We start from the raw sequence: 21,728 nt of genomic DNA on the forward strand, positions 1-21,728 counted from the left end.
TTGTGATCTGATACAGAAGCTCTTACCTTGATCTTCACTAACTTCCTGGCCTCTAACTTGACACTACCTTGTGTACCTTTTTATCTGTAGGCTGTCTTGTAGTCTAGCTTGTCAGATGATTTTGTTGCAACACATTTTCTTTGTTCCTTTCAAGCTGGGTTGTCAACTCAATAACATTTGCACTCAGTATGCTCTGTATGGTACTGGATAATGTAAAGAGAGTATAGAGGGTCTCTGAAATGTTTTTGGATACAGTTACAATTTGCCACTGACTTAAGCATATTGGGGGGGAAGTCTATTTAAACTGTGAGCTTTACATAATCTGTATACTTCCTACTCACTAAACACTATACATCCTGCTCCATACTGCAGTTGACTGGCTACTGTACTCACTCTTCTGGTTCATTATTAATCAGATATACTGTTCCTGTTATGGCATGTCTCTGTGGTCTTCTCTCTTGAATTCATGTGTATTCTGTATCTCATGACTTGTCAAGTCATGTGGGCTCTGTTCTGTTACTGAACAGAGCCCTGAATCATTAGCACATCTACACATTGTTGCCCTATGGACTTTAACCTGCACAACTGGCAGTTCCTGCCCTGGCCCCATAACCTTACAGTTGTGGTTGGTGGTGTTACCCACTCCTGCTGAAAAGGTATTGAGGGAACCAGGGAAGACACATTTGGGACTAAGAGCAACTAAAAGGTATGGTGATAATGACTTGTATGTATTACAAAACAGTCCTTAAACTTTGTGTGTAACCAGTTAGGCCAGTGTTTATATGGGGAATGGGGGGATATTTAGAACATTTTCTGTGAACTGCTTTTTCTAGACTATGTTTTAGTAGCACATTCAAGCAGTAGGACAGTAGTACAGTTCTGCACTTTTCCATCTCACCACTAGAGGGAGTATCTGGCACAAAAGTGTTTTGTGAAGTCAAACCATCAATTTAAAAACAAGTGGTTGGTTGTCAGTGACTCTGGTGTTTGGCTGTTCTGCAGTCAGACATAAGTAAAGACCAGTTTGCTCTGTGTTTGGGTGGAAAATTCCAGGGCTTTATTCTGCTATGAATAGCTCAGTTGCTTCCCATATAACAGAGGAAGTGTGTCAGATTTTGGAGGACCAGGAACCAAGGCCATGAAAGCTATAACACCAACAGGTGGGCCTCTTGTTGCTGGGGGCGAGTAGATAACAAGCAGAGCCACAATATCTGTCCTTTTGATCGTCACAACAACATGAACACACACACACACTCACATGCACAGAGCAACCAGACTCAACATCACACTATCAGCCACACCATATCTCACTGGGGTGATTTGCAGGTCAACAGACACATGGTTATGATGGGTTGTATTTCATCGCTGAGGTACAGTTAAGCTTTGGTCTGTCTCTGCTCTCAGCATGGCTCCTAATGAAGATCTGTTTTCATTTAATCCACTGCATTTGATCACAAATTAACTGGCGTCAGCTGATGTTTGGTCCCTGACTGGCTTTTTTTATTGTCCTGTGACCTCAGTGAGTCAGTGAATTGCTCGCCCACCGCTCCCTTGTTCACTTAATGATCACCTAGCTCATACACTCACTTTTTTTAGGATTATATGCGCACACATGCGGCTCCACACTAATACCGTATAAAAAGATGCAACACCCATATGGTTTCTCCACACACACTGCCATACATCACAGTTTACTGATCATCATCAAGAGAGCTCTGAGTATAAACCACACATTCTTGAGGGGGGGGGGGAAGATGTGGGCTCCACAGTTGGTCAGCATTGATCCAGTCAGACAATTGGTCAGTATTGATTAGCCCCCCCTGCAATTATCAAAATTGTTAAAGTGTTCTTCATTGTTTGATATCAGGTGATATCAAGTAGAAAATTCTTCCTGTAATTATGTTTGCATTTGCGCATTCCTGTGTGTATCAGACCACTAAAGTGTTCTTCTTAATGAGGAAATTGAGCTTTCCTTATAAAGGCTAAATCAAGAGCTGAAATGATTAGTGGATTAATTGATTAGTTTGATTAATCAAAAATAGAGTTTCAAGCTTGTGAAATATGAGGATTAACTGCTTTTCTCCATTGTATAACATTTCACTTTTCATATCTTTGAGTCTTGGACTGTTAGTTAGACAAAACAAGACATTTTACGATGTCACCTTGTGCTCTGAGAAATTGTGATGGACAATTTTTCACTGTTGTTGGACTTGGCATTGACTAAATGATTAATCAATGAATTGATACGGTTATGAAACATTAGTCGCTTAGTGAATATGCAGCTCACTAAAAGCTCACACAGTGTGGTTAAAAAAAAAGCCTAAAGTTTGATTCACCCTTAAAACAGACTTTATAGCATTTATAGTGTTCGTGTTATTGTCATGACAATTCTACCAAACAAACAACACTATATCAAAGCAAGAATGGTGAGTCTCAACAGAGTATCCCAAATTAAGCATTAGCAGTGACGAGGTGTGTACATGTGAGTCTGCATCGAAGTTCATAGAAACAGGAGGTGTGTTATCAGAAGCCTCCTCACTTAGCCATCTCAGTGAAGTAACACTCTTGTTATTGCCTCCAGCTTTGGTCCCTGTCACACCTTTTGTCTTAGGAATGGTTTTTCAACCTCTCAATGTCCATGCAGTGCTAAGTACAGTGTGCTACATGTTGACAGTGTCAAGTGACACAGTGCTCCTCTTTGCTATATTCAGATATGATGAGAGCTGCACTGACAGAGGTGGCAAGAGGTTTGGTGACTGGACAGGGCTCTGGATAATCACAGAGGATTGGAGGGGGGAGTGTGAATGTGTGTGTCTGTATATGTTTTGGAGTGTGTGACTGTCAGTGTGTATATGCACTGGCTATGTATGTGTACGTGTGTGTGTGTGTGTGTGTGTGTGGGAGTATACAGGTAGTGTTTTTGTGTATTTGCGTGTGATGGGCTGCAGGGAGGATTTATTGTTTTGAGAACTTTCCCGATGGACTTTGGAAGAGAGATACACAGCATCAGTTTGAATGCTGAGAAGCCAGGAGTATTTTGTTGGAATGTTTGTCCTGTTTTATTCACATGGGAATTTTTGTGCAGGGTTAGAGATTAGGTTTGCTTGACAACAATAATGCCAACTCTGCCAGCAGTTCCTCTGGGAGAGTGAAAGTGAAAAATGTTGCACAGCCACTCCCCTGTGCTGTTGATTAGTCTCTTGGGGAAAAAGTTGTGTTGAACACAACATAGGTAAAAGCAGAAAAGGTCAATCTGGGGTTGAAAAAGAAAGCAAATCTCAGACTATTTTTGAGAAATGGGAAAAAAGTAGACGCTGTAACTTAGATAGAGGTGACAGTAGCATTCATCTGTGGAAATGAACTGCTACTTTTACCTGTAAACCCCCTTAAACACCTCTTTATAACTTTCTACATATAAAGGCTTCTCTATAGGCTTCTTAATAAGTGAATGAATTTGAGATACCATCCTCTGTAGAAGGAATTTAAACATGGCAGCGCCAATAAAATGGTGTGTAGTCACAGTTCCTACCACTGTTTAAATTGTCACATGAAAATACACTTAATGTACGATGCAATCAACAGTTATATTGTTTACTATCCTGTAGTTAAGGCAATCTTTTATAAAAATGAAAGATATTATTATATTATTTTGCCGTAATGTGTTTTTAATGAACAGGAAGTGTTTTAATGAACAGGAAGTTTATTGTTACAAATCTACACAGACAAAATCAAATGATCATTTTTATATGTATTCAGAAACTTGTGTCACATTATAGCCTGTTTAGATGCTGCAGCTGGCTTTGGCGTGCAGCAAGAGCCTCTGTTTATTGACTTGCTGTCTGAAAAACTGCACGCCCTGTCATATGATCAAAATAGGGCAACACATCAATTCTCACAAAACAGTTCAAGGTTAGTTATTTTTCTTTTCCACAGTGCCAGCATCTCCCAGCCATTTTTAAGCTTTGCACTCTCCAAAATGTACACCACCACCACCATAAGCTTTCATGGAATAAGGACACATTTGTTTCCTTTCTTAAAGTCAAAGTCATGAGCAATGTACTTTCAAAAGTCTTATTTATTCATCATGTTTTGTGTTTATCTTTAATCCCTAAGATTTAAATCAGCATAGCATACAGCATTCACTGATATCTATACAATTTGAGATTAATGCAAAGGTGGCAACTATGCTTCAGAAATCATATTTTTTACTTTGTGAAACTTACACATGTTGAAGTATTTATTAAAGACCCTTCTATGTTTGCTGAAATCACTGAAGCAAAAATAGATTGTTGTTTTGGCTGTGTTTCGTTAGACCTCAACTTAACTGTAAAAGTCCTGCCCACTTAGTACACAGCAGAATGGATGTGGAAACATCACTGACCACCACCAGGGCTGGACTGGGATAATAATTCAGGCTGGGAATCTAACGTCAGCCCAAGCCAATCTGCACACATTAATAACCACATATACTGTACGTTTTGTTGAAATATTTTCTCTATTTACTGTCAGTAACATATTTTTTAGTTTTAGTACTACACACAAAAAGTGCTTCATAATACATCCAAAATAGTTAAAAACAGCCAAGTGTCTTCAGTTTCAAGAGTTAGTCAATTGCACTTCCATAAGTAAGAGTGTTTGTTTTGCAGCTGGCATTTCCCCAGAGCTCTGACTGGACTTGTGTTGATCATTAAGAAGCTCTGAGTAACTTGATCACTTCCACATGACAGAACAGCGTATACAGGTCTTTTTCCTGCTTTCCTACAGAGCGTGATTAAGTGTTGATACCATTTATTAGTTTTTGAAACGTAGAAACTCGGGAAGGGTAGTTGAAGGGTAGTGAACATATGTCATTTTGCAGCATTTAGCTGCACTTTCCTCCCAGGCTTTTCTCCTTTTAATGCGCTCCCTCTCAGCTCCACCTTTTCTCGTTCTCTCTTTCTCCTGTGGTGTTAATTTTTTCTCCACGCTGCTCGGCCACGCACACTCCGAGCACTGACTGAACTTTGTGTACCACTTGCGTGTGATGACAGGCAGAGATCATACCATCAAGTTATGATACCAAAGCAGGCGGGGAGGCTGACGGTCTACAGTTCTGAATGACTGTAGCTGCCCCATGTTGTTTTCACTTTAATTTACCCATTTCATTATGTATATTAAACACTGGCCTGACACGCAAGGCCAATCAGCTGACCAGGCCACTGGGAATTCTCCTGGTGCCCCCTATGGCCAGTCCGAGCCATTTTAGGTCCATCATGTAACAGGCTGCATAGCTAGAGCAATCAAAGTATTGTGTATGTAGGTCAACTTTTTTTCAAAATCAATGGGTGACGGGTAGGTGTTGATTGTGCAGCTTACTAGTACGGCATGGTTCATGAGTTCATCTCATTCTTCACATTTTGGCCAACTTCATCAATCATGCAACTGTGGAGAGAGGAATTCCAATTTTCTCAGTGTGTAATGCCCATAGATCATGTTCTCAGATTCAACAGACCCAGTAGGCATTGTCTTGTATTGTAGTAGCCTAAAGGCTTGGCCCATATAGGCTAGCTCTCCGGCTGTCAAACTGGGTTCGTAAACAATATTGAGTTTGGATACGGTAGCATGAAAGATGAAAAACAAACTCTCACTCATGAGTCAGACAAGTAGAGCAACCCTGTCATCGTAGTTTCCTCTGAGTCTCGTGTACTGTATGTTGTTGACTTGACTTATGATGCAGCTTGGTCGTTTGCTTGTGATGATATTGCACGAGAATGGGGATCTGTCCAGAATTCAGTACCCAGTGTGGTTTGTGTCTACCTTTTGTGTGTCTTTAACACTGAAGTTCATATGTGTCTTTGTGTACCTATGTTTGACGGTCATCTGGATAATTCCTTTATCATCTTTGCTCTGAATGTTGCTTTGAAAAATCACTAAAAATAGAACTTAAATAGAGGCTTAGCAGGTTTCTTGTACACTGAAATACAGCAAACAGGCCTTCCTTGTGCCGTGCAGCAGTCATGTGATAGGGGAACGAAATAGCCTCCCCTGGCATCATGTGGTCGGTAGAGAAAGTAACATGGCATGTAGTTTTTAAATGCGCTAACTTGCATGTACACACAATCATATACCCATATACCTGTAGTAGTAAGTAATCACACTTCAGACATTGAATTTAAACATCTGACAATCACATAAAAATTATTTATATCATGAAAAAGTTTTTGTTTTTGAAAATTGGCTCCCAGCATGGATAAATCAGATGCATCAACACAGACAACACAACAGCAAGCAGAATAAAAAACACCAGTTAGAGAGACTAGCATATAATAGCAGTTAAACATTAAGTCACAGCAATAAACCAATTATAACAGATCAAATTCATAAATAAGAACAACTTACAAAGAAAAACAACAAGCCAAGGACCATGATACAGTGCTACAGTGTAGACAACTACATGTGAGGCAAATAAATTGATAGAGTGCAAATTAAGTAATTTTTATTTTGAATCAATATGCAACAAAACATGTCATGTAATAATTGTTTTTTAATACTGGTATTCATGTTATGAATACCAGTATTTAAAATTTAAAGGTTTGCAGTCATGAGATGATTGGAGAAGTGTGTTCATGAATATGAGGTGGGAGGTAGAGAAGAAGTGGGAGTGGCCAGAGCTGCAGGGCCTCCTCCATTTTACAGCACAATAGAGTCTGAAGTGGTTCAACCCAGTCCCTCCCCTGTTTTGCCACGTGGTATGTTCCAACCCAGTATTTAAATCCGGGAGCTTGAAGGCTGTGCTGTTCATCCACTGACAACCGGTGTAATCCAGGAAGCAGCTGAAAGACAGAGGCAGAAAGAGAGAGAGAGAGAGAGAGAGAAAGAGAATCAGAGGAAAGAGGAAAAAAAACTGCTTCACCAGCACACTGGAGGTGGCGACAGTTACAGCAGGAGAAGCAAAGAAAAGAGAAAAAGAGGGGAAATTGTGTGATCCTGGTGTTAGAGCAGCTTGCGTTTAGGAGAGAGTGCATATCCTGTCTCTCTCTTCTCCCTCTTTGCTTTAATTTCTCTCTCCTCCACTGTGCTAGCGGGGGAGGGTACATCGGCTGTCCCAGGCCTAGTTACATGTCCCAGCATCCCGCAAGAGCTCACACAAGGCCACTGCGACCGTAACGGAGACTGTGAGAACCAGACAGACAGGGAGATAGAGGTACTGTAACCCATGCTGATTAATGATAATTAACAGTACCATATACTGTAGAGCCTGTTAAAGTGCATACTGTTACTACAAGTTTCAGCAGTTCTGTGTGACGCATGGTACTTATCATTCCAAAAATACTGCACATCAAGCTCATTGTGACAGATGAGGTGCTAGTAAACACAGCTGCTGTGTACTGGAATAAGCTGACAACATGCAGAAGGAAATGTAAAAATGGGGGGGGTCTTTATAAAGAAGCATAAGCAGATGGACGAGAAAAATGCCTTGTGCATTTGTTAGGTCGGTCTGTTGCTATGATGCTGATATTTGGAAAGCTTGAAGCGTTCCATAGTTTTTTGCAGAGTGTGGCTGTTGCAGTGAGTGAACATTTGGGGCATCTAGTCCCTGCTGCTGTTTGCTACAGTCCTGTATGATGCAGTAATATTGCCCAGTGGATTAATCACTAAGATTCTCGTGAGTGTGCTGACGAAAACAAAACATATACTGTATATGGCACACATTCTACAAGAGTGTGCAGTAAATCAGAAAGGCAGCAGAGTTTCAATAAGCGAAAATGTGCCACTGAAGCTGAAAGAAAATAAATATCTTATTCAGAATTGAAACTGTCAATTCTTCATTAACACTGTACTCAGGCAGTTTGTGTGAGCAGACATACTGTAAACTGCTGGGGTCTTAGTCCACCTGAACATGTCAAGCTTCCTGATGTTTATGAGGGCAGTGTTTTCATGAGAACAGCTGACATCTGTTTTGTGTGATGGCAGTGACGAGTGACTTATCTGTCTTCTCTGAAAGGCTGTTTATGGTATAGATAGCAGCAGAGAAGCAGTAAAGGGAAACGTATCTTATCACAGTACTGGGGATGATCTTGTTGGTTATCTTGCATGCATTGAAATGTATTTTTGTTTCTCTAGCAGGCCGTCATTAAGTTTTCACCCCCCCGTTTGTTCCCTTGCACCCAGCCTGCTGAGTACTGATAATATATGTTCGAGACGAAGACCCGAAGTAGAGTTTTATTCTCATCTGTAGTTGCTAAGTAACATCTGAAGTGTGTGCCATCACTCTCCCTCTCAGGGAATAAAGTGAAAACTGTAAAGAAAAACAAATGTTTCTTAACACTGGAGCCACAATCGCAGTAGACCAAAAAGTAAACACATTATGGGACACTTCACACACACACACACACACACACACACACACACACACACTAGCATAGTTTTTATGCCATCAACAGTTTCTCTCATTTTAAGATGCCCATCATGCATAGTTGCTGACATTCCTGGCTGTACATGACTTTTAGCTTTTGTGAAGAGATGACACTTTCCCTTGTTAACATCACTACAAATGTAAGTAGCCATCCATTATTTAATTTATTTGTCTCTATTATTATTTTCTTGGTTTGATAATGGTTCACACAACAATGAGTAGGGCTGGGCAATATTTCAATATTATTGTTTATTGACTTTTAGCAGAATCATATTGTGATGACACAATCATTATGTTGTTGTTCAACACATTTCTAGTACTCAAAAGTATTCAAATTAGTTACTGAAGTTCTTCTTTTGACACGTATGAAGTCTGGTGTCTGGTGAAGAGACTGGTATGTGCACCATCAAGTAAGAACAAACCAAGAACAAAATTGTGGCCAGGTTGCTGCAATTAGACAGACAGTGCTAGACACACCCCTGAATTCATGGAGTTATGGTAGTGTCTAATTTAAAAATAGGTAAACAAGAAAGGAGATGAGAAACAAGCATTGTTTGCTTAGCACAATAGTTGATTTCTCCCTGCAGCTATAATCACTTGTCACTTAGGCATCCGGCTATCCAACCCCCTAACAGTTGTAGTTTTTTAGACTTAGGAAATAATCATGTTGATATCTGGGTGAAAAGGAGAACCATCCATTATCTGTTGTGTACTGAACTGAAATTCACGCAAGTGCTTAATTGAGCGTTTCCAAACCACAATGACAAAAGGGAATTGCAGGCTGGCATTGTGAGGTCCCATGTAAGAAGATTTACAATGAAAGTATATTTTTCTCATTATTTCTTTGAGACATGAACTGGTTGAACTGTCCATAACATGTTATTAGCTCTGGTGTCATGGTGGGGAATTTTGGCAATTTCCTGACTTAAAGATGCAATCTTTGATATTTGTGTACCCAGCACAGCGTGCTTTGAGTAAAGGTTTGAGGAGAGAAATCCATACAGATGAGGCAGTGCAAGGCCAGATGGATTCACCAAAATGCCGGTTACCTTGGGTGTTGTTATTGTGGTGAAAACTGTCTCTTTGTTATTGCACTGAGCATAGTTGTCTAACAACAAGGTCTGTTTTCAGCACAATATCACGCATTATTTGACCGATATGCTCATCAATTGCAGAGAAGGATAGAACAAATGTAGAAATGAAACTGGGAGATAACTGAGATAACTGCTGTTCACCTCTGCAGTGGCAGCTAAATGTTTATCATCACAGTAAATGACTCAGCCAGTAGGCCTGATGGGAACATTTTGGTAACAATGTGGGGCTTATGGGACTTGCAGTTTGTTGCACACGTTGTTTTGTTTTCAAAATTCACACAACCAATAAAAGTTGCAAAATTGATATAGATTGTTCTGGTCATGGAATATTTTCATGGACATACTGTACAACGTTTTGTTTGACTACTTCAGTATATGAACTAGAATGACACTGCCAAAACTAGTCTGTTGATACTTTTGGCCTGAAGGATGTGGAGGACGAGACAGGCTGGAAGGATTGTATTGATCCTTAGAGATTCTAGATGGCTGTCTCTCTGGTAGGGTTTAAAAGAACAGGTGGGTAGTGTATATGGGTGGTGTGCTGACTCAGGTCTCAGGGATGTGAGAGAAAGCTGAGATGGAGATCTTTGTCAGTATTACTCACTGGTCTAAGAAATTAACCCACAATGGCTACATGAAGATAGAAGGGTTGAAGCATTTCATTCTAAAATAGATAAGACATCCTCGCACAGTAAACCGCACGTTTCCAGAAATACTACCAAGAAAAGGAAATTAAGGTGTTTTGTCCCTTGTTGAACCACACTCTCTTTCACAAGTGAGTCGCACAGCTTAAATTTGTCTCAAGGACAAGCCCATAGCCTACAGTGTAAAATGCTTCCTATGGTTTGTTCATTGCTCAGACATGAAAGACATTTATCTTTATTGTTCAAAGAATTATAGATTTACCATAGCCAAGACAGATTAACAGTATTGTTTTAATTTAATTTAATTTACCTGTCTAGTTGCTATTTGGACAGATTTTCTTTTAAATGAACTACAACTGAATGAATCATACAAGCCTTTATGACTAATTAAAGTCTTTCATGAAGTTTCCCATCATAAACTTGCTAGAGCTGTTGTTTTGATGGTTGACTTTTGACTGTGTTTTTGTTGTCTTTGCACGTCAGTAGGGTGATTTTTAAAAGAGGTATCACAGTGCAGAGCAGAAAATGAGCCAAAACTCTGAGATAATTTGCTGTTTACCTTTATTTTTTTCTAATTTTGTAGTGTTATTTGTAGAGTTTCTCCCAGTTTTGTTGTGTTTACTTGTATGGATGTGTGTAGAAGGTTTGTGCTCCCTACTACCACGATGTCACTGAGATAAATAGAGTTGGGAGTGCTGGATTAAGAGTCATCTGTGGTGGAAAGGTCGGGGGATTACATGGATACTATACTGGGGTTGACTCTGTTTGTGTGTGTATCTGTATACTTGAAGCCATCTGTTTGTCCATGTGAAATGGACATGTACTTATATCCACACACGTGTGTATACTCTGCATATAATCTGATAAATTGGTCAGGCAGATATGACAAAGATATGTTTGAGGTAATTTAGAAAGTGTTACCATTATTTGGTTTGTCCACCAGAGAACACTGACAAGTTTATTTTTCAACAGTAAAATGGTCCGCTCACTACATATTGTGATCATAGATCTTTAAAAATCTAATTTATGGAATGTTTATCAAAAATGTTGACGATATGTCTGTATGTTCAAGCACTCTTTTTATGTCCTTGAGCATATGATTGTCAGCACATCATGGCACAGCTTTAACTTGCATCCTTTAAAACTTCTAGGTGCAATATTGAAAGGTTTTGCAGTGTCACGCCAGTATTAGTAGTGTGGAGAGTTACCCTCTGTTCATTCCTAACTCCACAGCCTTGGAGGCAGACAGCAGATGGCAGAGACTAATTGTCACAGGCCAGACACAGCACTAATAACTGCGCCAGTTATAGAGGAGAATAGCTGTCTTTAGAAAGTAGACAAGAATTGGTAAATTTGATGTTCCTAAATGTACCTCAGTCAAATGTATTTTGTCTTTAGGTAGTTCTCCCCTGTTGTGTTTGGTTTAGTCTGGAGTGGAGCTGGCGTCATCTGTTTCCAGCAGGTCTAGAGTGGGAAAGGCACCTCTGTGTCATTCCCAGCTGTGTGTATACAACCGTCAGTGTGTACATGTGAGTTAGGGTAATTCTTTTCCAAGTGTGTACATGCCCATGTGTGATTGAAGTGACACAGTATCTGCTGTTACAGTTGTCTGTCCTTAAGCTGGCCTCTGTTCTTGGACACATTGGAAAGCATTTTCATGCTCTGTCACAGATTGCAGCCACAGTCACTGTCACCAGAGACAACTGATGTCTTCAGTGTAGATACAAGAAAAATGGGCTACGGTGTTAATGTAGCTGAAGGAAGGAAACAAAGGAAGTTGTCTGCCAAAGACTGCTCAATCTTGAGAGCACTGGTTTTCTCCTGATAGCCTGTCTTTAGTTGTGGTCTGTGAGATCAGTTATGTGTTACAGTAACTTATGTAACTGGCAGAAGTTTTTAGTTGACTGATTTTCTAGTTTCACATATAATGAAGTGGTAAGAGCAGTAATTAGCTGTTTGTCCAAAGTCTATAGTTTTTAACTAAATGAATGTGTACTTTTGTATTAGTTTTAAGGATCACATGAGTCTCAGTTGTAGTGAACACAGTCTGAGCCAAATTTGTGCTTGCTAAAATCATTGTTTTCCGCACTCAAACTACCACATGTTGCAATCTTTGGTAAACCAAATGTAAAATCTTTTCTAATTTTGTCTGTGATGGTACTAGTTAGCGTTGTCTGTTGTTACATATTTGTCTGTCTCTGAGACTGACATCATGGTTACTGAATTAGCTGTGAGCCTGCAAAGCACCCAGTTGGTCCATGTGTATCTGAACCACCATGAGTTCTGTCTGTTACTACACACTGCACATGATGTTGTATGCAGTAAAGAAGCTGTTATGTGTGTTTGGATAGAGGTCTACTGTCAGAGCTGTTTTAATAGTAAACATTTACATTGTAAACTGCAGGCCTTAACAATTCTTTGTACAAGCACACACAACACATAGTATTTTGTTATCCTGTACTTACATGGTAAAATTCATATGACTCTTTTCCATAGACACTAGGCTTCATACAGTAGTGGAAAGATTTCTGGAATGCATTAGTCAACTGGAGGTCCAGTCACTTTACTGACATTTTACTTCAGCAAATGTATCTGTGTGATATACCTAAGCAAAAGAAAAATAGAGCTTAGTATAAGTTGCCTTGTTACTTTGCAGAAAAGAGACAGCATCGTTAAATGTGATCTTTCCCATGCAACACTAAAAGGTCCAGAGGTGGAGTTCCAGATAGATAGATAATTGCAATTGTGTGGCTTCAGATGCAGAAAACTAAACCACGTAACTATCTCTGGCCAAAGGGAACCTACTCAAAACCTATATTATTCAGTAGACAGTGTGAAAGTGTGCTGAAATTTTACATAGCTAAGAAAAGAATGTGCATCAATTATAGAAAATGTACTTAGATTACCACTCATATATACATATTTTTCAGGCAGTTAAAAAGTTAAAACTAGTTTAAATGATTATGAGGCTGACCCCTTCCTTTAATGCAGACATTTTAATGTTTAACTGTTCTGCTTTCTGGTTTTTCAGCCTTTTATGGCTGTTTTATGTTTGAATGGTGGCACACGTGTAGATGTTGCCATGACTGCGTTCAAAAGGCTCAGTTTTTGCAGTTTGTTACTTGTTAATTGTAATCCATCGACTCTGCCTTTACTGGGCACAGGACCTAAAAGAAAAGACTCTGTAATTAATCATTTCTGATTTTGAGACCATGTGTTTCTATCACATACTGTAACTCTCTCTTTGTCTGTCTACAGACCTGTGTGGTGCATCTGGGCCCAAGCCCCTCAAGCCCCAGAGATCTCTTCCAGGGACGCCTGTTTCTCTCACACACTACCCAATCGACCTGCGAACATCCATGGAAGAAAAGTACAAAGAAATTGCTGAGGTAAAAATTCAAAGCCAGACAGATACTACACAGTAAACTCACAGAAACACTATGATCCACGATTACATTAGATCTTTTAGATACAGCTAATCTAACTAATCTTAATCTTAAGGAGCACTATTGGATAGCACCCATGCACCCGTTTTTTTAGCTATTCAGATATTTTAATCAGCTGTTACTGGCATTTGTTTGAATATGTAATAGTTCTGAAAATACATCTTTGAAAACCAATTAACAACTGTATATTGCCGCGGGGGCTTTTGCCTGGAGAATAATTTCAGTTTCCCAATATCTTACCAGTTTAACACAAGAAGATTTAGTTTTGTTGATTGACTGAGTAATATTAATTATACAAAATGAATTAATATAATGCCTTATAAGTGGGCAAACACATTTGAAACTATGTCACAAGTTCAACTTCTTATTTTGAATCAAAGCACTTTCAATCACAGCATGTTCTGGCTTTATGTGAGGGTCAATGTAATGCCAGGGACACACAGGTTCGCTGTTCACACCAGAAGCGCATTTCTCCGCGCCGGTCAACAAGCGATTCTGCTCCTCTCCTTTTCTAATCACAATAAAGAGCCGATCTTTATAATAACCTCATGAATTTATAACTTAAAGCTTTTTATGTGTTTCTGTCGGGTAAGAGATGAGCAGACTGTGTGTGTGTGCTGCTCGCAGAAGCCCAACTGGTTAACATGTGCGCCTAAAGGAAGCAGGCAGCACTTTGGGTCGCGTTGCGCCGCTTCCGCCTCCTGTGTGTCCCCGGCGTAATAGGTGGTGTTGTGTGAGCCTCAGAGTCTGCCATATGTCCATAGGTGCATGGAAATTGACCCGTTTTCCTGTTTTATAACACCATAAATGGTATAACTTGTGTTTGCACCAGGAGCTGTTCACACGCAGCATGGCAGAGAGTGAGATGCGAAGCGCTCCTTATGAGTTCCCGGAGGACAGCCCCATCGAACAGCTGGAAGAGCGACGGCACCGCCTAGAGAGGCAAATCAGCCAGGACATTAAGTGAGGAAATGCAAACACACCACACCCACAAAGCCAGTTAAATAAACTCTTTACATTACCTCCGACAGACACAGCTCTCCGCTGCCCCCAACCTTTACACACAGTCTTGCTTTCAACCCATGCACACATGCTTATCAGCTTCCAACATGCCACTTTGTGGGCTGACTAACCCCAGCAATCAGCTAAGTGGGCTAGGCAGCAGTTGGCACCTGTCCTGGTGTTCAGTCTTCTTCTTTACAAACTTTTATAAGGAGGTGGGTTCTGTCTCAGTTGCCAGTGTTGACGCTATCTGCACCACTAAGCCGTTCGATTGGGTGGTTATCTGACACAACCCCTGCCAGCTTCTGTTTACCAATCAGGGTGTACCACTACTAACTGATGATATTTTTCTGTTTGTGTCAATCTCCTTGATAACTTAATACCTAATATGCTTTGTATGTATCTGTATTTGTGTGTTTGTGAGAGGGTGCTTGTTTGAGTGTGTGTTCATGAGTGTGTGCTTGTGCATATTTTTGGTCTCTCTCCGTTTGTGTGCTTAATTTCTTCTCACTACCTCTGATGCCCCTCTGCCCCCCCTGCCTTGCCCACACTATCCTGCGCCGCTGCATATCACCTCAAGGCTTGAGCCAGAGATCTTGCTCCGCGCCAAACAGGACTTCATGAAAATCGACAGTGCTACAGACCTGGAGTGAGTGAGCTTTGCTTCAATATGTATGTTTTGTATATTGATTTTCTCTTTGGTTGTTTATTTTCTGTCTGTCCTTGTCTGTGTCTGTGTTAGCCCTGCGACGAGTTGGCCACTGTCCAGGGTGTACCCTGCCTAAGGCCCAAAGTCACTGGGATAGGCTCCAGTCACCCGCGACCCCTAACGGGACCAAGCGGTAGAAAATGGATGGATGGATGGATGTTTATTTTCTTTCAATTCATCTCTATTTTTCTTGCTTGTACTCTTAGAAATGTACATGGCAAGTACTTACCTAAATGTTGTAGTATTTATCAATACAACATTCTTCATCAATGTCTAGTCTACAGTATTTAGGAACTCTGGACTGGTGAAAGTACTTTTCTCCAGAACCACTGACAGAGATTATCAGCATACTGAGATGGACCACATCTTCCCCCTGCTGGTGACTTGATAGATGTACAAATGGGTACCTTGTTCTTGCTTTTCACTCTCTAAAAACAACAACTCTATTAAGTGTGAAAGTCTAAAGTCTGTGACAGCATTTGCATATTCTATCGATCTTAATTTGACTCCTTAACTCAGATATGACTTCCTGTATTTTTTAGTAATGAAACTTGTACCTCCTGTGAACCTCGAGAAATTCTTACAGTTCTGGGGTCTCCTTTATAACCGTTGCGTTCGCACAAAACAGGGACTGGAAGAGGCATACGCCACTTCCCATGCAAAAGTTGTGATCTATAAAAACAAACTTAAAGGGAAAATTTGCGCACCTATAAGTAAACTCTGACCTATGCATACGCATTTTGGAGACAGTGGAAATTGGCGACACAGATGGTGAGGTGGTGAATTGAAGCCAGATTGTATAATGATGCCTCTCACGCATTTAATTTCACTTAATATCAAACATTAATTATAGATCCACTTTATCATAAACATTCAAACCAGCAATGTTATTTGTACTTGCACTTGTAGTGAGACATAACTATTCCATAAGCACCTTTCAATTGTGAGAGATATTAGCCAACTAAAATCTTAAATCAAAGTCTGCTCAATATTTCAACAGCGCTGTCTCACCGCCAACTGGTGCGTAATGCTGCATGATGGATGCGTTGTCACTGCAGAGGACAACGCGAATGGAAGGATTAGGAGGGAACAAAGATTTCCTGGCCCATGATGATGACTGGCTAATATGCCAATTTAGATTCCCTAGAGCCGTGCTCTTGCATCTATGTGCCTAACTGTGACCAGCATTAGACAGACCAACCTGATGGAACCGCACCATCCCCGTACAAATACAAGTAGGCTACTAACCACTCTGGGGTTTCTGGCAACTGGCTGTTACCAGCGGGAATTAGCTGACAGGTGTTTGATATGATCAACAATATATAATGTTTACCTTTCTGCCTAAAGCCCCTTTTTTTGTTAAACTTGTTGCATTTTCTTCTGTTTGTGACCCCCCTGCTGTGGCCATCAAACAATATGTGCTTTCTCACCTCGATTTCTGTGTCAGAAATTTTGTTTTTCCCATCTTCCTCTCGGTTGTTGTTGCCATGATCATTGCCATTGATCAGCAGGCTCATTTATATGCCTCAGTATTCATGTAGTGCTTTGCATTGACCATTTATGGTTAAATGTGGGCATGTAGAGGGCTGGATATGAGGCTGATCCACGTGTGCACATTTCCAGGTGGACTGTGATTTACAAAGGGAAAGTTGGTTGCAGGTGTGCGTACGCACAATTTTATAAATCAGATTTTTTTTAAGCGCACGCCATTTTCAGCTTTTGTGTGCACTTTTAGTATGGATCCTATACACTGTTTTATAAATGAGGCCCCTGGTCATTAGGCAGCTCTGTAGGTTCAATATTGAAGTTTATAATATAGATACATGAAATCTTACTAGCTGTTACCCTATATATACAGTGGGCTTGAAAAGTATTCATATTTATTCACTTTTTGTTGACTTTTTTTTACTCAATTTTTTAACCCCAGTACCCCATGGCAAAGTATACATTTTTAGAGATTATTCAAATGTGTTAAAATTAACTCACAGAAATACCTCCTCAACATATGTCACCAGACCCTTTGCAATAACATTTCTAATTGAGTTTGGATGCATCCTCCTTAAATCATTCCTGTCCTGACCTGGCTCCAGAACTTGATTAGAGAACTCGTGGCAGATTCAGTCGACTGGACATTACTTTTAGAGGTTGTTTGAGACATGCATCTAGAAAAGTCTATACAGTTTCTTACAGTCTTACACTCAAAGTTCACAGGAACACAATGGGCTTCATTGTTGTTTGGGTCACCAAGACCTCAAGAACTGAACCACTGAAATCCTATGGAGAGAATTGAAGATTGCTGTTCATCAATGTTCTGCATCCAATTTGTCAGTGCCTGAAATAATCTGCAAGAAACTGTGCTGAGCTGCCATATCCAAGAAGACTTTAAGTTGCATTGACAGCTTATAATGTTTCTACGAAACACTGAATAAGGGTATGAACATGTATGTAAATGAGAAATTTCAGGTGTTTTTTGTGAAAAAAATCACTTTGTTTATGGAGCGTGTTGATTAAAGTGAAGGGGTCAAAATACTTTCCAAACCTATTGTTTCAAACAATAAACTGCACTAATTTCTGATGTTGCCATTACAACTTTATAAAATCAATATTATCTGGATTTTCTTTTCAATCATTTACTTTTCTGCCACACTTCCTGCTTATATCCACATGTGTACTCATCCATCCTGCCTCTGCCTACCTTGGTCTTTTTTAAAATTCTCTTCTCTATCTCTAACCTTTCAGGTTAATGAAGGAGAAGAGCGTGGACGCTGTTGATGGAAGCTTTAAGGAGAGGGCAATGCCAATGGAGAGAGAGTACCAGCGGGTCTCAATATCTGGAGAGGAAAAGTGCGGGGTGAGTAGCTTTTTTTCATAAGATTTTTATGTGTTTTCATCTGCATTTAAACTTAAAACTCCAGTTAGTTAAATTCCATTCACACCCATTTTTATTACTGTCTATTGATATCTTCCCAGGTGCCCTTCACTGACCTGGTAGATGCTGCAAAGTGTGTGGTGAAGGCATTATTCATTCGGGAGAAGTACATAAATCGATCTATGCAGAATTTTTGTAAGACCACAGCTCACGCCTTGCAGGAGCTCGGGGTGAAGCCTCTGGATCTGAGAGTCTATGACGATATACCAGAGACCCCTGTTGATGCTGGTATGACGTGCACACACCAAACACATATTCTATTACAGTTGGGAAGAAATAGCAATTAGAAAATGTACATCAGAAAGCATAGAAACACATGGTGGACATTGTTCAGTCTTGTACTGAGTTTAAGGGTTTTGTTGAATTCCACAGAGATGGCTGTTGTACCACATAAGGAGGCAGTAATGGCCGAGCTACAGTATATACTTTGAAAATATGCAGCAGCATTGGAAAACAGTGAATAGGTATTCAGGGAATCGGCTACAAGCATTTCTGGCCCTGTTCTACAGGGGAAGCTTGTTTCTTTTCATATTATACCTCAGAATACCAGGAATGATTGCATCATCCTTACATGAGGTGTCATTGGGCTGTATACAAGAGGCATTTGGGGAAACTTGCAGCCTAATCCAGCTAGAGCTGTAATGATTAGTAGATCATTGGATTAGTTGATGGACAGAATATGAATTGGCAACTATTTTGATAAATGATTAATCGTTTGACTCATTTTTCAAGCAAAAATGCCAAAAATTCTCTGGTTCCAGCTTCTCAAATGTGAGGATTTTCTGCTTTTCTATGTCTTATACGATAGGAAACTGAATATCTTTGCTTTTTGGACTTAGTCAGACAAAACAAGTAATTTAAATATGTCCCCTTCAACACAGGGAAATTGTGATGGGCATTTTTCATTATCCTCTGACATTTTACTAAAACTATTAATCGATTAATTGAGAAATGAATTGGCAGCTTAATCGATGATTAAAATAATTGTTAGCTGCCGCTCTAAATCCATGCCCCTAAGAACCAAACAGTCAAACCTCTTTCCATTGGAATTTAGTCTTTCTACTCTCCACATTTTCCCTCTAAGGTGTTTCAGTTCAGTTTTTCCCAAAGGGGATTTCCAGGACCAAAACTAATGGGCGTGTTCAAGCTTGAAAAAGCTTGACTGTCTTTAAGATGAGCCTTTCAGGCAACACATAAATGGGTATATATATTGATGGAGACAACAAGGAAATGCCAACTAGTGGGAAAAACTAATGAACAATAAAGTGTGTGAAAAACACTGGCTCAACAGTTGTTTTTTATTTATTGTTATGAAGCTTGCCAGATTCAAATCTAGATCAAATGAAAACACAGCAGTCCCCCGGGACCACTATGTAATAAAAACTCCTACACTTTGTCTCTTATCTGAGCAGTTACCTTGTCATTATTTATCATTTTAATAAATTGATATCAATTTCCTGTTTTCCCAGATGCCCCCGTCCACCCACCTGTGTCAGAGACACACCCCTATGACAATCAGGACCCCAAGAATATGCCGGCAGACACAGGATACGGTTGCAAGATGGTGGATGGAGTAGCCCATGTCTATACCAAGAAAAACAACATGGACAAGTATGCATTTGTATCTGTAAGATGACATGTTAATAAAAAAAATTAAAAAAAACGTAACTTGTGTAACTTGTATACTGTTCTCCTTTTTTAGAAGTACAGAACTGGACCTGCCTTATCCTGACCTGAAGGAGTATATTGCAGACATGAATGTTATGATGGCGCTCATAATCAACGGACCAGTGTAAGTGTTTCTTTGATACCATCATTCTGCAAATGTCATTATTTTGTAGCTCCGTGTTTATATTAAATGAAATATGTCTGTGCTTCCTCTGTATGATGTCCACAGGAAGTCTTTCTGCTACCGCCGCCTACAGTACCTGAGCTCTAAATTCCAGATGCACATCCTCCTGAATGAGATGAAGGAGTTGGCAGCTCAGAAGAAAGTTCCACACAGAGACTTCTACAACATACGAAAGGCAAGAGCCAACAAATGGCAGTCAAAGTCAATCACTACTATTTTATTTGGGAATCTAATTATTCAACTTAATTTCTAAGCCGGCTGCAAACCAAATGGCAAAACTGCAACTCTGCTGATTATTTACTGTGATGTAAATATATAAATAAGACTTAAGGCTGACTTCCAAGGTCATATCTGCCTCTCATATTCTGCTCTGACCTAACTTCAGGTGGACACACACATACATGCATCATCCTGCATGAATCAGAAGCACCTGCTGCGATTCATCAAGAGAGCCATGAAGAAATACCCTGGGGAGATCGTTCACATTGAGCGCGGCCGCGGTCAGACCCTCAAGGATGTGTTTGAGAACATGAACCTGACGGCCTTTGACCTGAGCGTAGACACCCTCGACATGCATGCGGTGAGAAATGGGAACAGCAGTAACCAGTATCTAACTAAAAAGTATTTTGAGAGATTATGTACAAAGGGATACTGTATAATACATTTGGTATAGATAAAAATGAGGTTTGATTGGTTTTGTTTACTTAACAGGACCGTAACACATTCCATCGGTTTGACAAGTTCAACGCCAAATACAACCCCATTGGAGAATCCATCCTCAGAGAGATCTTCATCAAGACTGACAACCACATTGAAGGAAAATACTTTGCACACATAATCAAGGTGTGAAATCATTCATATGTAAGGTATATCTGTGCCTTATCCAAACAATTTATCAATACACACAAACTGATACATCGATGTCTCCTGTCACTGTTTGTCCAGGAGGTGATGTTTGACTTAGAGGAGAGTAAGTACCAGAACTCTGAGCTGCGTCTGTCGATCTATGGTCGCTCCCGAGACGAATGGGATAAGCTGGCTCAGTGGGCCGTGAAACATCGAGTGTACTCTGATAATGTGCGCTGGCTTATCCAGGTGCCCCGTCTTTTGTAAGTACTCCCTTAACTTGCTTTACCTTGAAGCTGAGGTTGTGCAGCGTTTAACCTTTAGATTTTAGATTGGTGAGAGTATAAGCGCCAATCAAAACAAAATGTCACTGCAAATTGTGTATCTGTTTTTTTTTTTTTTGCATGTATGAGAATGCATATCTGTTCCATAAGCATGGTGCTGTGTGATAAACTGTTGTTTTGCGAGATAGAAGGTCCTGTAGTGTTGTTACTATGTTGATCAAACACATGGTTGTAATAAGAGCATGAACCAAAAGGAATTAATTTGTCTGATGCTAGCGAAAGAAGATATCCATCCATCATAAGATGAGTTATCTTTCCTTTGTGGTTCCAGCTTACTCAAGAAAAAAGAAAGCAACGAACAAGCAACTATATCTAACTCCTTAACTAGTGTAGACATGGATTATAGCTTCTAGCCTCTACAATGAAACCTACATTTGAAATAAATGAGTTATCGTTTTTTTTTTTTTTAAAAGAAAAACAAATAATAATCATCGCTATGATAACAACAATATGACACTGTTCTATCA

General features: G+C 39.9%; 1 protein-coding gene across 7 annotated transcripts in view; it reads left to right on the forward strand.

Annotated features, from left to right (window-relative positions):
- The window catches only part of LOC122887636 (AMP deaminase 2-like), a 37,543-nt gene that overhangs the window by 9,150 nt on the left and 6,665 nt on the right, over positions 1-21,728 (forward strand). For 3 of the 7 annotated variants that reach the window (XM_044221100.1, XM_044221134.1, XM_044221082.1), the window contains 11 exons: positions 13,392-13,522; positions 14,412-14,542; positions 15,162-15,230; positions 18,030-18,141; positions 18,261-18,447; positions 19,689-19,830; positions 19,922-20,011; positions 20,117-20,246; positions 20,457-20,651; positions 20,783-20,914; positions 21,017-21,180. In XM_044221100.1, coding sequence (XP_044077035.1) covers positions 13,392-13,522; positions 14,412-14,542; positions 15,162-15,230; positions 18,030-18,141; positions 18,261-18,447; positions 19,689-19,830; positions 19,922-20,011; positions 20,117-20,246; positions 20,457-20,651; positions 20,783-20,914; positions 21,017-21,180 — 1,483 coding nt within the window. Of the gene's footprint in view, positions 1-570; positions 707-6,596; positions 7,184-13,391; positions 13,523-14,411; positions 14,543-15,161; positions 15,231-18,029; positions 18,142-18,260; positions 18,448-19,688; positions 19,831-19,921; positions 20,012-20,116; positions 20,247-20,456; positions 20,652-20,782; positions 20,915-21,016; positions 21,181-21,728 lie in introns of those variants that run through there. The other 4 variants (XM_044221109.1, XM_044221091.1, XM_044221124.1 and 1 more) reach the window with 3 other exon arrangements.

Source organism: Siniperca chuatsi, linkage group LG2, assembly GCF_020085105.1.
Source record: "Siniperca chuatsi isolate FFG_IHB_CAS linkage group LG2, ASM2008510v1, whole genome shotgun sequence".
Lineage (NCBI taxonomy): Eukaryota > Metazoa > Chordata > Actinopteri > Centrarchiformes > Sinipercidae > Siniperca > Siniperca chuatsi.